Source organism: Aythya ferina, assembly GCF_964211825.1.
Source record: "Aythya ferina genome assembly, chromosome: 5".
NCBI classification, from domain to species: domain Eukaryota; kingdom Metazoa; phylum Chordata; class Aves; order Anseriformes; family Anatidae; genus Aythya; species Aythya ferina.
In genome coordinates, this window is record NC_140301.1 from 6,108,753 (window position 1) to 6,123,136 (window position 14,384).

The following is a 14,384-nucleotide window of genomic DNA, read 5'->3' on the forward strand; positions in this document are numbered from 1 at the left end:
ACATCATAACATAGAAGCCTTCAGACAACACACTATAGAACAATTGACTGCTTCCTAAGATATTCGTCAGATGGAGCTACATTTTAGCATTATAATGCAGTGTTTTAGAACATTTTATCATACGTTATTCAGCAAAGGTTATGTTACAGAACAAGCACCCTAACCAAAACAGTACCAAAGATAAGCAACATTTCTGTAGTCATGCTAACAGTACTTTAAGTTTATACTGGGTAGTACTTGGTAACTTTTCAACACTACTAACTGTAGAGGGAACAACATTGAAAAAGAAGCAATAATACCCAACTGGAACCTAAAAGGCAATATCTAAACTGACTAATACCAAACTAGAAACAATTGGCCATGACTTTTGCTCGTGTGCCCTGAGTTCATTTTTCAGATTGCAGAGAAAGGCATACTTTGGACAGAGTGATATCACTGTATTTGGAAAACATTCACCATTCACCTTCATTGCATCTTTCAGTTTCCAAGAAAGCAAAAGCCAAAAATCTTCAAAAACGTAACAGAATATATTTGAAGTTGCGTCTCTTGGTCTCTATTTTCAAAGTGAAAAATCTATTCAGGAGTTTAAGTCCTACTGAAAATTCAATACTTAACTTTCCAAGTGCCTAATTTTATTTATTTATTTATTGGATATTCTATTTTTTAAATTTTGATGGTTATTTGTAACTCACATCTATGTTTTGATCACATGAAACATACTGAGGAATTACAGCAGATTCTGCTTTGAATTACATGGAAATACCTTAACTGAATTTAGCATAGGTATTCCGGATCTATGCTGATGTTACTGAGAGGTCAAAAACTGCCCTTTCCATCAGTATGCTTTTCTCATCTTACCCTCTTCCACAAACTGCAGAGTATGTTGTATACTATGGTTTAGAGCCAAGGAAGCCACAAACAGTATTTTAAAAATTATACAGTTAAAATTCATTTGGAACCCAAATCTGCTTTATATGTAAATTGTTTTAGTCTGGTGGGGAATACTGCCCAAATCAGAAATAGCACTCAACTTACATCTGCATTGAAACACAAGTTATCTAAGCCACCCACTATTCCCAGTGTTGTGCCCACTCTGCTGACATTGGCAATGATATTTGTGTATGGACGGGAGAATAAACAAAAATGTAGTTTTATTATTATATTTATTTTTTTTTTTTTGGTCTTTGGATGGAATAATGAAATAATCAGGAAAAGGTAATGCACTGACTTTATTCCTATTCTAAGAAGCAGTCACCTAATGAAATCCCAGTACTAGCTGCTTTCTACAAAGGTGATTACAAATTGCAATTATAAATAACCCCTCAATGTTCCAGGGATAAAGGATGACATCCTCATTAATTTACACAAGATCCAGTTCTGCGCATATTCCAGGCCTGATTGGAACAGGCTCTATACGGATGGTAACACAGCACATTTCTGCAGATTAAGATACAGCTATAAATGAGAACTCTGATAGAGAAATAGGGCCACTTAACATCAAACAATCTAGCAGGATAAGAGGCTCTATTCACTGTTGAACTAACACAACTTTATTTATTTATTTATTTATTTTGACACTGACTTGGCATTCAGTGATGCAACAGGAAGATTTCTTAATAAGGCATAGCATCCATCTAGACATTTTTAACAACAGATCTGTCCTTTGAGTACACTGTCTGTTATTACTCCCTACTTTTTCAATAGGCTCCTAAATTACACTTACTTGTGCAGTGGAGAGTAATACCTCACCCTCATTCTGAGTTCAGCAGCTCCATGTGAAGAGTAAGGTGCTAGCTGGTATGAGTGAGCATGAAGGCAGCTGAGATCATTTTTTAATCAAGTCAAACAAAACTTTACAGTTTGCTCTGAAGCTGGAGGATCAGATCCTCAGCGAGTGTAAACTGGCATAAATCTCTTGCCTTAAAATAGACAAAATAGCTAACTAGCCCTGGTTTGTTTTCAATGGAGCTACATTGATTTAAAACAGCTGACAATTTATCTTGCATCTAGAGTGTCTAACTTTTGCTTTGAAAGAAAGTGCCGTTTTAAGTAAATGTCCCCTCTTGAAATGGATAACATCTGGAAGCAATTATTTTCATCTTCAAGCAGATGCTCACAGCGAACAGCTCATTAGAGAATGTGACCCATTTTGTTACAGAGAAATTATAGTGTATTTCAGTGGTATGATGCAACTTGAAGCCAGCCAGAATAAATATGCCATTGTAAGAAAAGAAAATACAAATTTATGTTATTGGTTTTAAAGCAAAAAGGATAATATGAGAGAGGCAAAATGGTAATTAGGGTTGTAGCAGCTTTAGGAGGATCTCAAAAATCTCAAATATAGAACATATTCTAAGAAATCTTATGTATAAGCAAGTTACTTGTTTTTCATTTAAAATCCATTAAAAATATAAATTAATTTCTTGAAGGTCCTTTTTGTGAAAATCAACTTTTAACCTTTAAAAGATAAAGAAAATGCTATTTTAGAGTAGAATAATTACAAAGATGACTCATGCAGAAGGTACAAAACATGTATGGCAGACAGATCAATGCACACCAAACTAGTTCCAAAAACAACTGTATTTTTCAAATTCACTCTGTATACTTCGTAAATATTTAATCATGCTTTTCAATATTGCTAGTGAAACTGACACATGCACTATATCTCACACATTTGGTTGGCTTGGAAATACAAATTTCTCATAAAGCTGCTTATAAAATTTAACATGACAGAAAACAGCTTAGAAAGAGGGCACCCACACTATTCTAGGTTATCTGTTTTAAGCACTGTACATTTCAGGATATTTAGCAGTCTACAAAACAGATGAAATAATCATGCTATATACTGTTTCAGAAACCATAAATAAGATTCCAGACAAGTGGAAAAAAAAAAGCAGACACTAGGGTCTCGTTTGCACTTGTGCACTGTACAAAATACAAGACTCCAAAATTTCATACTTTTCACATTCATTAAAGTAGCTGAGAGAGAGGCAGAGACAGATGGACCTACCTGGTAAGCAAAATTCAGCAAGAACCACCGCAAATGAGGACTGCACTTTCCAAGTGCTGTGTGTCAGCTGTGGTGGAAATAAGATATTTGCTTAACTGAAAACACAGCTGAGAGCAATGTACGTGTGTAATCTCCATGAAATGGTGCAACTCAGTAGCAGAAAGTGAATTACAGCCCTCCAATTCATCATTCGTCCATTATACAGTTAAGCAACAGAAAGGATAGAACTTCCCATTGCATTCACAAATTGGACAGCCCTTTGCATATATCTGACAAGCAGATGCGCCTATAACTGTAAAATAATAAAACAGTGCAATGCTCACCTGTATAGATAAGCTGCACAACTTGAGAGCACACTCTGAAAACCTCACGCCTTACAACCAGAGCAGCACAGAGCACACTTCAAACTCTGAAACAGTAAGCTAGCTGCTGGCAAGGAGTTACCACACGTTATAAACAAGTGCTGAAATTCATTTAAGATCAGATAACTGAGGCAATTGAAAGTTGAAGGAATGAACCTTGCCAGCCAACAAAGTTCCTGAGAAGCAAACAGATACACACCAGATTTGCACTGTGCAACCAAGGTAGGATTCCATCTCCCTTGAGAAAAAGACAACAGCAAAAACAGAATAGGTACACGCTAAATTGCATGGGATTCAAGTTCCTACTCTAATACAGCTCCTCCCTGCATTTTTTCTTTTTTTTTAATTTTTTTAAGAACATTCTCAATTGCGCCTCACCAAGGATGTTGTCTGGCACATGTTCACCTGCTCTGCGCACCCAGGTAGAAATTAGCCATAAACTAACACCAGAAAGAGGAAAAGCACAGAAATTCACTCCTGTTCATTCAAGTGTTTCAGTCTCCATGTGTTTGAGACAGAAAAAACCCTAAAGCCAAGCACTTTGTACTTTGCAACAGAATTTAATCGACAGAAGACACAAGAATCCTTATGCAATGCAGCCATCTGACAAGATTCCTCTGGATTGCTTTGTGCAACTACGTGTCACAAATAAGCTGGAAGGCAAAAACAAACTGTCAAACCACATTTAGGATTTGGTACAGGTCAGGCAGAAGACAGTCACTGCCACACAGTTCAGCATTTTGACACAACTTTGGTTGGCAAAATAACCTGTACATTTTATGCCATAGAGCTTCAATGACAACTAGTATCTGCTAAATCAATCAAGTGCAGCACAGGAATAGCAAAGAAGTATTTTCACTTGCGATAATTACTATACCAAATGCACTTAAAAGAACTGTGGAAGTGAAATCCGAATGTGTAGAAAATTCCCTTTTCAAACTGACAAGAATGACAACATCGATTCCATCGCACCAGTGCATTTGCGTTCTGGCTGGCTGGTGCTTTCTGTTATGGGACAATTTAGGACAACTACTTTATCTATATGTAGAGAGAGCAAAATCTACTTTTGCTTTCCAATTCTGTTCTACATTTATTCACAGTACAAATGAAGCAAAAGTTGATCAAATGTGGATAGGAAGTCCCTCCGAGGCTAACGTAGCAGATGTTCAAGATCCCCTCTTCGCTTAAAATTTCTTTTTTAAAATTCACTGGAAGTTCTTAGAAATGCTACAGATTAATTTAGAGCAAGACACATATCCACCATTTTTCTCTAAAATCAGCTGTAATATCACATTTTAAAGTAGCTGGTATACTAGAAATGGACTGTCACAACATAAATTGTGTTTTTAAGATAATTCCAGGAGGTTTTTTGTTTATTTTTGTTTTGTTTTGAGACAAACTCATTACAACGTACTAATGGGCAAGGGAGGCAACTATTCACACAGGTATCATTTCCATGTCTTTTACACACTCATTGGCAACTAGAAGTCAATTCAGAGAGACCAAACTGGGGTCTTGTTCCTAGGCATGCCCCAGAAAATTTTCTCTTACCACTGGCTATGATTGAAGAACAAGAAAACATTTTTCTTGGCCCAAACTAAAAGGATATTTAATGACGGATCTAAAGTTTTGCCGTTGACTTTCATGAGTTCTTGAAAGACCTACTTCATTTTAAAGACAATGCAAATACCTCAAAGGCAGTGTTCTTTCTTAATTAGGGTCTGTAGTGGAAAAAGTATCCTTACAAAAGCAGAATGTTGAGTTTGACATAGTAGCATCACATGTCATGAAAACATACATGTCATATTTATTTTGGCTGTGGTTTCATAAACATCTAGGTCAAATGTGCAGCCCACCACTGTCCCTATGCCATGCCTTAACCTCTTCTGTAAGCTGGTTCAATTCACTAACCCAGCAAAAAAAATATCTCCTTTCAACCACTGCCTGCCCCCCCATTCCTTTCTGCCCAGTCATAGAGAAAAAATTCTGGTGAGCATCAGAGTCAGTAAAAAATAAGTTTCAGATGCACATATTCAGGAACAGAGAGAACAAAAGAACAGAACAAAGCCTTCTCTCTCTCTTCTCTCTCTCTTTTTTTTTTTTTTTTTTTTTTTTTTTGTAGTGGAAAACTGTTAGATGATCTCAACACGTTTCCCATAAGCCCACATTGTGACTAAGGAATATTGGTCCCTCCTCTTAGAGAATCACAATTTCCTCCAAAGAAGCAGCATCTCTGTTGTTCAGCATTCAAGATGTCCATCCCAAATGCTGAACAGCCTTTTTAGGTAATTCGAACAAAGTTTATTTTAGCTGCTGTTTCAAAAGTGTTTGCATGATAGCTTTGTAGCAGGGTTCAAAACAACTGTGCATAAATCATAAGCCAAAAGGATTTTAGCCAGTAACCACACCCTTACAAAGTGGACAAGTCTCTGCTAGCACAGACTCGGAAAAGCTATTTTGCAGGGTAGCGTTACATACCCTTGCTGTCGTGGTACCAACTTTTTAAGTAATTTCATTAAATTATCTTAACAAGACATATCATTTTTTCGTTGTTGTTGCTGTAGCATTTTGGGCACAAAATTAAGTTAGATTTCTTATAGTTCCCAAAATTAAAAAGACAAAGCTTATGCTGTACTTACATATATGGGTTCTCAGGTAAGTAAAAAAAAATATGCATATCCATATTGCAGTAACCTTAGTTCTACCAATACACGTTAAAGATTGCTCAAAATATGGCAATTATCTTAATCATTCCATCTTCTGTTTAGAAGAAGCTGTCAGCTTAAGATCACAAATGTAGGAATCAATGTAGTTTAATATATTCCAAATAAGTAAGCAGAACCAAGAACTAAAACTGGATTTACAATATACTTCAAGAGAATAATAGAAGTCTTTCTGAAAAGCAAGAATGTTTATACAGGCAGATAGAGGTGGATGATTATTATTTATTTATTTGTATTACAAAACAGGTAGTTTCCTGCAAAAAATAAATTAATACCGTAATACTGTCTTAATTGCCCTTGAATGATGCAGAGAATAATTCTGAATGGAAAAACTCAATGACAACATGAATATCTTTCATGTCATTACTAAGTGTCGTGGGCACTTGTACAGGACATTGGAAACTGCTGACGAAGACGACCTAGTTTTACATTAAAACAGGAACCTTCTACACTCTATATGAATGCATTCATGAAGTTTGAAAACAGATTTTCATAATTTAAATATTAAATAAACAGTTACTGTTCTTTGAATTTCACTTCAGATGTCACTGAAAAACTAAATGTACTTGCTGTTTACATTTTCTAAAACACCTCTTCATTTAAGTATAGAATAAAACTTTTCATAGTTGGAAACTTTTTGGGTTACAACAGTTGTGAGACCAATTTTGTTTTGTTTTGATTATTATTTTATTATTTATTTTTTGTTTGTTTTTATTATTTATTTTGAGAAACTTGGAGAGTTCTGACTGAAAGATGTTTAGGATACAAGTTCACCATATGGAAACTGCTACCATTTAGATACAAATGTACATGGATCCTTATCATAGTAAAATAAATTTATTCAGAATAACATAAGTTTAATTTAAAGCTTTGAATAGTTAATTGAAAGACTTGCATATTTCACACAGACTAAAATATTAAGTTTGTAACAGAACATTTCAGTAGCTGGAAAGGAGAAATACACGTTCCTTAAGAACAATATATATCCTGCAAATTTCTGGTCTATATTTTAAGGGTTAGTTTCAAATTTATTTTCAATGTCTGTGCACTGTATTACCAGCAGTTTATCTGCATGTTTAGCAACTTTTCTTGGTAGAAACAGAAGATTGCACAGGGAAATTTCTTTCATGGCCACAAAGCTACCATTTGTACAGTAACACATGAAATATCAGATACTTATTATTCATCCTTCTTCCTCAATATATGTCATGAAACACCACCAATAGATTAAATCATATAGCCTGAAACTGTTGATAACAAAAAATGCCATGTACTTTTTTTTTTTTCCAAAAACAAGGGGAAAACTAAATTAAGCAAAAATCTGTATAGAACCTAACTTGATACAGTAATTCATTTCAACTTTACTAACTGTTCAGCTTCAAAGCCTTATGAAAATAGAAGTTTTATTTAAATAAAAGTTTTCAATTCTATAACTGTACATATGTGAGGTACATTTAACCTGTCTAACCAGTTACTCAACCATGTCCAAATTTAGTTCATCAGCACAGTGCAAATAATACACAATAGTTTCATTTTACATGCTGCCACGTACAGTGTTATGTAACCAGCCAATAAAACATTTTTGCAACAGAAAAACAAAGAAACTTTTATTTCAAAAAAAAAAAAAAAGTGCAAAGCAGCAAGAGAACAATAAAAAGAGGCAATTCTTTCTGTTTTCTCTTTTTGCCAAAGACACTCACACATGCAGACAGACTAAGCTTGCATACTCTCCTCTCCTTTGGAGGATCTTATGTAAAAATCTTTCTAATTCAGATTTTTACCTGTTGAAGCATCTCTTCTGTAGCATTCAGTTTCAACTGATGCCCCTCAAGACAGATTTCTAAGTCCCGGATTTTCTCTCCTTGAGCTTCCACCTGGTCTGTAAGAACACTCACCTGTAATTTGAGAAGAGAAGCGCAATGCTACTGAACTGACTGTAAATAAATTTGAATTTCATTATACAATTAACTTCCAAATGCACATTTTTACCGCAAATTCTCTTTTAAAGTCCTTAGTAGTTTCATACTCTTTCATAACTTGCTCTACTGAGACAGTTTTCCAGTCTCACCTACAAATATTTTCATTCAACCCCCGCCCTACTCGGACTGTTTTTTTTTTTTAATATTAAAATGAGAGAACATTTCTAGAAGAGCTGGAAGAATACTTATAGGTAGCCTGAGTCAGTTCATGCACAAGTCTCAACAACTAGAAAACACCAAAGAACATATTATACTGAAAATACTTGAAGTGGTCTTGAAGCATGCACTGCTATTTCACGTTCTGTTGGCACTCAGCTCCCTAAAATGGGTAAATGATAAAACTGTTCATTTGGAAACCAACCAATTACCTTGCTTCTTACAAGAACAGAAAAACAGCTTACCTATCAATAAAGCGTTTTGAAGTTGTAAGGAATGCAATGAGTAAAAGGCATGTTTTAGCAGCAACAAAGTTCTATTCCAAGAAAAATTCCCAGGCTTTGCAAGCCAAAACATGACAGCAAAAGAAATGAGATACAGACAATGAATCCCAGGAAAAGAAACAATAAGCTATACTGGTAAAGAACTGTAGGAATTGTGGTACAGACTGCTGAACGTGTAACAAGAAAAGCCCAGCAGCCAAGCTCAAAGCTTGTGAAGTTCTAAAAAAACAACAACAAACAAACAAAAAAAAAAAACAACCAACAAACCAACAACAACCTACATGTAGGCTCAGAATAACATTAGATAGATATGAAAAAGTGTTAATTCCTATGTTAGGAAGCACATACACTCTGTAGATTCATTTTTGGTGTTTATTTATATAAAAGTAGTTTCCACCGCAGACTAAACTTTGATTACACTAGAAAATGTTACCTCAAACAACAAAGCAACCATAGGTTTCTAAACTCCAGTTTTAATGAAACATGTTAACAAAAGATTATCTATGTTCTCGTATCCAACTCTGGAGTACTTGTACTTAAAAAAAAAAAAAAAAAAGTACTTGGAAGTGAAACCTTTAAGATGTACCCATACCCGTTAAGCAGCATTGTTAAAGCCCAAGGGAATCAACAAACAACTGAGTTCACTTCAGGGCAGCTGCAGCGGGAATGACTGGGTGATCCATATTTGTTTTACCTGCAAACATAAGGACAAGAATGCCTGGGAGAGGGATACAGAAAAAGAAAACCAGAGCATTTTACTTTTATGCCTTTAAAGTAGTTGGCCCTTGAGAAAAGCACAGATGAACACAGGATGAGAGATGACAGGAAAGGGTGGGTGGAAGGAGATCGCAACATTTTGCCACTCTTGGCCAGAAGCACACTAAGACATATGTGAGCTGGTAGGGTGGAAAGAACTGCCCACAAGGAAGTCTGTTGCTTATCAACTTTTTTGTTTCACTCCCATTACGTATGTCATGGTGCACAAGAAGTTCTGAGAGATCAGAAAGCAAGAAAAAACAAAACAAAACAAAACAAACAAAGCCCCTTCTTCAGTCTGACACAGTTTTCAGAGCAAGTAAACAAGTTTGACTTAAAGGGTCAGGTTAAGTTCCAACCAGTATTGAAACTTATAAGTAAAACTCTGTGTATTAAATGTGACCTGCAAAGGCGTTTAGTAAAAGTTTAGTAGCTTTAGAAGCACTGTGCTGAATATTCCAATTATTAGGTTGAGAGGCACATTAGCTACTTTGAGCTCATATTTTCCTCTCCATTTAAGATCACATCTGCCAGACTCTTCTAGGAATCAGTAAGCTGCACACAGAGTATAACCTCAGCATATGCTGCACTGGCAAGTCCATCTTGCCTTAGCAGTGCAACATCAACATGAGTCAGCCCCTAGTGAATACATTTTCCGTAAATATCTATAAGGGAGTTATATTGATAAAATAGCCCCAAATCAAGTGGTATAATATTTTAAAATACCTTAGGAAAAAGACCTTTGTGGAAAAACAAAACAAAACAAACAAACAAAAAAACTAAACAGTAAGTACGTTAGCCCCTATACACAGGCACTGAGCTCTAAAACAGTATTGTTGATGCTGTAGCATTTCCAGTCTCCACCACACACTGAACAGCAGAAGTAGGTTTCAAGGTCCCCTGTTTGAGTTAGTCTTGGGAGAAATAGAGTGTGAGTGGCACCTGTAAAGTTGCCTTGGTATGACTTCTTCTGCAGCAAGACTGGAGCTCTCCCAGCTTTGTATTCCCCAAAAATTATAGCTGTGGGCCACAGTTACTGGCACAACAGACTGTAAACCACCACAGAGAGGTGCTCTGTCTCCAATCACTTTTTCATCTTTCATGCCATTGGTCACACTCAAGAGCAGGGTTTGCACCAACAGACTCTCTAAGGCCAACGTAACCTCAAGATGGGGCTTGCTTACATTCCTCACATTGGACTGCATAGACAGAATGTGCAGAACTGGTATAAACGAGGTTCTAACAGAATCACAGGATGGATGAGGTGGGAAAGGAGGATGACCTCTGGAGGCCATCTTGTCCAACCCCTCTGCTCAAGCAGGGCCATCTAGAGCAGGTTGCCCAGGACCAATCCCCAGCTCTGGATCTGGGCATCTTATTTTTGTTGCTGATCACCTGCTGACCAAGGCTTTCATCTATGTTATTTGACTGGGGGTTTTGGAGTTCTACTGCAATAGCGTGCATTGCAATAGGAAAATGCATTAGAATATATTGACTATACCTCTCGATGGGGTTACAATGTAGGTAAAAGGCAAAAAAAAAAAAAAAAAAAGTTTTTACATCTGATTTTAATCCATTCCTTTTGCGGGAAAACTGCAGGCAGGACTCTGAACCATGTCATAAAAGCATGAACCATGTCACTTCTTTAGGAGTTTACTGTATTAGCTGTATTGTCTAAATACCTATTTCTGTGGATGAAGAAATATCTTCTAAAAAGCAACATGAAGAGACAGGGAAAGTACATACTGAGAAGTTGCCTCTAAGTTGCCTCCAGTGCTTCTAGAGACTAGTGGTCCTATTAAATCTGCAAGAACTGACACATTTCTAACACAGCCAAAGCTGTAGAAGACCACCAGTGCAAAACAATCATCAACAACCATCTGTATGGTTCAAACCACATCCAAGAGGACAGCCCCTTCTATACACAAAGATTATGGGACTATAAACATATGTGATGATACGAAGGACCCCTTCAGGGCAAAGACACAGATGCATCAGTACAGCCCTGTGCTTCTGAGTGAACAGCTGGGTTTTCTTCTAATAAATTCTTCTAATTGTTGCTCCAACTATGAGTGCACATTTGTACAAGTGTGAGAAGTGAACATACTGTGTGAAAAGCAGTGTGCTATCATTAATAGAATCTCACTAATAGAATCAACATCCTACAGTTAATAATAGTTTCATTAATATGTAAATTAATATTATCAATAAACTAATAATAAATAAATATTTAGAATAATTATTATTTAATAATATTATTTATTACTTATTTATTAAAATTGTGATGCTGTCTCAACGAACTTCTAATCTCCTATTAAAAAATGGAAATTTGAAACACACGAACAGTGTGTTTCATTTAAGTTCCAAACAGGTTTTATTTATTTATTTTTTCCTCCACTCAGGATTTTATTTGACTTTACCTCCCACTCCTTAAGCTTTTTGGTGATGTAAAGCAACTTCAATACAATATACACGCAGGGAAAATATTAGTTTTACCCACTTATGACTTACGAAAAACTTTTTATTTCTCATTTTTATTTCTGAGACTTGCAAGTCTTCCACATCCCAATAATAACCAAACTATCTGTCTGAAACTATATGGTGTCCATCATCTTGCTTTTGAATCCCTCGTCTCAAGATGCTAAACAGCTTCCCATACTGTTACAACCTATCCATTCTCATAAACATAGAAATAGATCACTCAGTGGAATGATAACGTTTTTGCAATACACATTTGCTAACAGAAGTTTAATGACTTCAATGGAGAAGAAAGTAAGGGATGAGTACATTATCTTGAAACACGACAGCATAATTTTTCCCTTATTCTTCAGTCTTTCAGTTCATTAAAAAGTGTCATGCAGAATCTAGAAAGTAACTGGCAAAATCCGGCAAACCCAGAATGAAAACTATTACCAGTACATTATTATCTTGGAGAAATAATAATAATTATTAATGATAATAGTAACAGCAAAAACGTCAACACTCTGAAGTTCCTTAATCGTCATTCTTACCATAGCTGCTATTCCCCACCCCTACACCCAGTTATTGCACCATTAGACTAATCATATGGATTATAAAAATCATAATCATAATTCCTGATTAACTATCAGTTACATTTCATGACCTGCTTTTTTTTTTTCCCCACAGAATATACTCTATTATTTCACCTTTTATTCAATGAATATCAAGTACATAGACAATATTCTCTTTAAAACATACCTGCAGTATGAGAGACTCTTTATCACCTTCTAATCGTGCCAATCTTTCTTGATAGGTTTCATTATTAGTAGATGAATGATGATTCACCTGTGACTGGGGAGAAAAGTACTATAAGAACTTTTACAGTTAATATTAAAATTTCAAGCAATAGATAATAAAATTGATACAGCATGGTTGTTATAATGCAAAATACATGCAAAAAGTAGGTGTACAGAACAAAGCTGTTTATTTTGTATGTATTAAACCTTTTGCACGTGTAGTTTTTAGCTGGATTTTGAATACTTTCTCATTTCCAACAATCAGTAACTGTATAGGAATAGATTTGATATTTGCTAGCAACTTATCACTTCACTGGGAGATTCCAGCTTAACAAGACAAAAACATGAACTATATGCTTTTAAAGGTCATTCCTTGTTAACATAACACTATAATGAAAATAAGGAATCCTCATAAGTAACCAAGATTTATTTCTGTATGTCCATCTAGATAATCCTTTGACCTCAGCTATAAATCCTCAATCAAAGCATCAGCCATTCTGCTTGGACTATTATTCCACTTGAAGATCAAAGTCTTTTAGATCAGAAATCTTTAACCTTGGCAGCTACATTAGAGATAAAACTTCCCTCCATATTATTAAATGGTTTTCCCAATGGACAGCCCACAGGCCTTCCAAATATTTCTCACTTGCACACAATGGTAGGTAAACACTTTTCTGAACACAGAACATCAAGTTCAGCACACTACAAACAGCAAACAGCACACTACTAGGCAGGAGAAGATTCTCCTAGTAACAAAAGATAAGGATGAAGACTGCCCAGTCAGGTAGTCTTTGTTTGCACCGTTTATACTGCTGTCATCTGCTATTTTTTATGCTAGATTTAAGAGATATGCCTGTAACCACTTGTGTAACCACCTTCCCTTACAAACACTGTGAGTTAAATTGCTGCTAATATATTTTAACATAAGCAACTTGTCATCACTGCAAATCACAGCTGAACATTTTATATAATCAGTAACTAAGAATTAATTCAACTTCAAATCACAAATAAGACAGACACTTTACTACACTCACATTTAGCAAACGTATAACCCCTGGTGATGTCTGCAGCACTGACTGACTGTGAAGTATCTTCTGTTGGAAGTTCAACACTCAATACCCATATAAGACCTAGTGAATCACACACATGTGGACAAGGAGAAGTGGAAAACAAACAAACAAAAAAACCCAACCCTGGCAAAAGGTCAGCCAGAGACCGCTCAGATAAGTACAGTACACAGAAAATGGCCTGCTAAAAAAAGGGGCTGACTGACACACAGCAGTTGTTTAAGACTTGGGAAGTCTTTGTGGCATGCATTAAGACAAGATAAAACAATGTAATATGAACCAAGACCATCTGTGGATGGTTGGAGTGCACGCTGCAGTTGTGAAAGAGTACTGAGATGAAACTGAGTATAGTTAGGTATCACATGTATCAGCAGGAACTGAATATGGAACCGTAGCACTGAAGTTGTAAGACCAGACAGCAATGAGTTAGTGTAAGAGATGACAAACAATGAACACTAGACTCATGGAACCACATGAACCAGTAGGCTGAATCAACAAGATTTTCCACAGACAAATATGTTGCTTCAGAAGATGTAGCTTTAAAGACTAAAAATCATTACCCGAGCTCCACAACTTATAAGTTAAATGTGTTAATTATATTTCTTGTAATGAAACAATGGGAGAGATGTCAAAAAAAAAAAAAAAAGTTTCTGATAACGTAGTAAAGAAGTAGAAGGAAAGGTGGCTGAAACAGTTAGGATGGTAGTAGTGCTGCAGATGAAAACTCAAGTGTATACCATACATGCTTTGCCTAAGACAGCTGCAAAGCAATTTCTCAAAGCACCTATAT

General features: G+C 35.8%; 1 protein-coding gene across 14 annotated transcripts in view; it reads right to left on the reverse strand.

Moving 5' to 3' along the window:
- Positions 1 to 14,384, reverse strand: part of PPFIBP2 (PPFIA binding protein 2) — a 115,278-nt gene that overhangs the window by 37,294 nt on the left and 63,600 nt on the right. For 13 of the 14 annotated variants that reach the window (XM_084521951.1, XM_084521953.1, XM_084521952.1 and 10 more), the window contains 2 exons: positions 12,490 to 12,582; positions 7,877 to 7,990 (listed from right to left, as the gene is read on the reverse strand). In XM_084521951.1, coding sequence (XP_084378077.1) covers positions 7,877 to 7,990; positions 12,490 to 12,582 — 207 coding nt within the window. Of the gene's footprint in view, positions 1 to 7,876; positions 7,991 to 8,084; positions 8,334 to 12,489; positions 12,583 to 14,384 lie in introns of those variants that run through there. The other variant, XM_084521946.1, reaches the window with a different exon arrangement.